This window comes from Corvus brachyrhynchos, unplaced genomic scaffold, assembly GCF_000691975.1.
Source record: "Corvus brachyrhynchos isolate BGI_N302 unplaced genomic scaffold, ASM69197v1 scaffold3, whole genome shotgun sequence".
NCBI lineage: Eukaryota > Metazoa > Chordata > Aves > Passeriformes > Corvidae > Corvus > Corvus brachyrhynchos.
The window spans coordinates 10,934,631-10,937,045 of record NW_008237619.1 but is presented as its reverse complement, the minus strand read 5'-3'; the positions used below and the strand labels follow the sequence as shown (position 1 = coordinate 10,937,045).

At 38.5% G+C, this 2,415-nt stretch overlaps 1 protein-coding gene across 2 annotated transcripts in view; it reads right to left on the bottom strand.

Moving 5' to 3' along the window:
- F5 (coagulation factor V) overlaps nucleotides 1-2,415 on the bottom strand; it is a 36,185-nt gene that overhangs the window by 7,619 nt on the left and 26,151 nt on the right. For both annotated transcript variants that reach the window (XM_017731958.1, XM_008631774.2), the window contains 3 exons: nucleotides 2,140-2,350; nucleotides 1,163-1,342; nucleotides 1-79 (listed from right to left, as the gene is read on the bottom strand). The exon at nucleotides 1-79 is cut by the window's left edge and continues 32 nt beyond it. In XM_017731958.1, the coding sequence (XP_017587447.1) occupies nucleotides 1-79; nucleotides 1,163-1,342; nucleotides 2,140-2,350 (470 nt within the window). The remainder of the gene's footprint in view (nucleotides 80-1,162; nucleotides 1,343-2,139; nucleotides 2,351-2,415) is intronic.

The window sequence follows — 2,415 nt, the reverse complement described above, 5'->3', positions numbered from 1 at the left end:
TGCTGGTATTCTCCCACTTCAGTGTGGAAAAGCCACCAGCCAGGTCTCTGTGGTTTCATTTCAATTGTTCTAAATGAGCCTTGAAAAAAGGAAGAGAAATGTATCAGAAACATTGGCATTACAAGGTTGATGTCAGCAAGGCTAAATTTTCTAACAAAGACCTTCCTATGACCTAATCCAGAAAACTTAAATACACAGTGCAGCAAGAGCAGTAACTTCCACCATCTCAATGATTTTTTTATTAGCAAGCTAGCTCTAGCTGGAGTCTGAGATTGGAATCAAGTGGCCAGATCAAAACCCAGCCTTTGCTGATGGAGCAAAGTACAAAACCTTGGATGCCTGTATGTAACAACAAATGTCTGCACATTAACTACAGTGCTGAACAGTGTAGTGAACAGTGTTTATTATATAATTCAGGGATGTTAATTCTGTAGTGCTGGTTATTCTTACTCCTGCTGTGCCAGTATGTTGATCAAGTAAGGAAAAGGATGGATGTAAAGAAGCCAAAAGTAGAGGTAGGAAAATTAGATATATGGGTCCTCCCCTCACTTTCTGCATGCCCCAGGAGTGCCAAGGGTTGAGCAGGATGCAGATATGGTTTCAGTTGCTTGCTGCACTTTTTAGAAAGTACAGGACATGTTCTCATTGCTTTTCTTATATTCCTAGTTACTCCAGACAATTCTTCAGGTAATTCCAGCTAATTCTGGCTCCCATTTAAACAAAAATATGTAGATTTCACAGTGAAAAGCACTACCTTAAAAATAATCAAATAGTGAATAAAATATGCCTAATGTTCACTAAAACAAAATCCTATTGCTCCAAGTCAATCCCATTATTTTCATCTCCTTGTTGTCTTTTTTTTTCTTGAACTCTTGTAGCTGGCAATATAGGCTTCATAAGTGATGTTAATGTACACTGGCTCTGCTGACAGCCATGGGGCAAAGGACTTCATCCTCTACTCTAATGAATACCTATAGCCTATTTCCTTTCTCCCTGGGCACAAGAATTCCCCTAGGGCTCACAGTTGTTCTTTCTGTTCTGTATCACACTTCCCCTGCCATTAAAATCCCCAAACTCTCACCATATGGAGACCTTTACATTGGTATGACAACGACAGACAGCAATGGTCACCCCTCAGAACTTACTCTGCTCTGATGCTTACCTGGGAGAAGGGTGTATGTACCAAGCTGGTGCCCTGGCTCTCCTTGTTCTATGAAGGTCTGTCCATGAAAATGAACAACATGAATGTCTTTTGGCCCACCCATATTCAGCAGGTGCCATCGGACTGTTTCACCTTCATACATCCTCAAGCCTTGCAAATTATAGGTAATCCCATTAATGGCTGAAAAAAAAAGATTGTTAGTCAGAAAAACTGCTCACAAAACTGGTCTCAAAGTGCTAGAATGTATTATTGAAATTAGCAAAATATTTAATGAAGTAATATGCTTGGGAAAAACATCATTTATTCCAATTTAAAGTGCAGCACACTTTATGGTCTATGCACATCAATTCAGAAAATCCAGGGACCTCACCAGAAGATTTGAGCACAGCTTGCTAGCAACATACGGCAACCAGGAAAACAAAAAGATTTAAATCAGGCCCAAAAGAAAGAACAGCAATCCAAAACAATTTCTGCAGCTCCCACTTCCACAGGCACACAGTCACAACCAACATACCTCTACAGCCACAGAGAGGTATATGAAGGGCTGTTGTACAGATGCTTCAAATTCCTCAATAGAACTACCTGATTTGTCAAATTATCAAAATATTTTCAAATTTCTTGCAAAAAGTTGTCAGGGTACTAGCTTCCTAATGTAAACAAGACTTTTTTTGTTTCTTTTTTCATTTTTTTCTTTCAATATGGAGGGGATATGTATGTGAATGCAAGAGAGAAGTTTTCTGTTGAAAGTTTCAGTCTAATATGTCCTTTATTCATTTTAATAGCAAATTTCCAGTCGTTGCTAATTTTTATGTGCAAACCCATGACTATTATGGGTACAATGGATAACTACAAAAAAATTCACATAACTAATGTGTGGGATTTATGCATGTTGAAAAGAATTGTGAGGTGAGATACCTTCCCTGACATCTTGCCCTCTACCCCAATAAACTGAATATTTGGCAAAATGAAATAAATACCATAGAATTTGTGGCACTGGTGCATTTCTTGTGTCTTCTCATTACAAGGCCTTCCAGAATGCTTGTCAAAGTACCAGCTTTTCTCTTCATCAAAGACCATAAAAAGCAAGAAAAAGTCTCGAGTAGATATCCTGCTGCTGTTTGATTTGCTGAAGGCTCCTTTTTCACAGATCAGTATTGGCCCAATCAAACCAGACTGAATGTCTTTCTCCTAGAAGGTAATAAAATTCATATTAAAGATAGAAGTGCATTTCCCAAAACATGTAAAAAACCCCC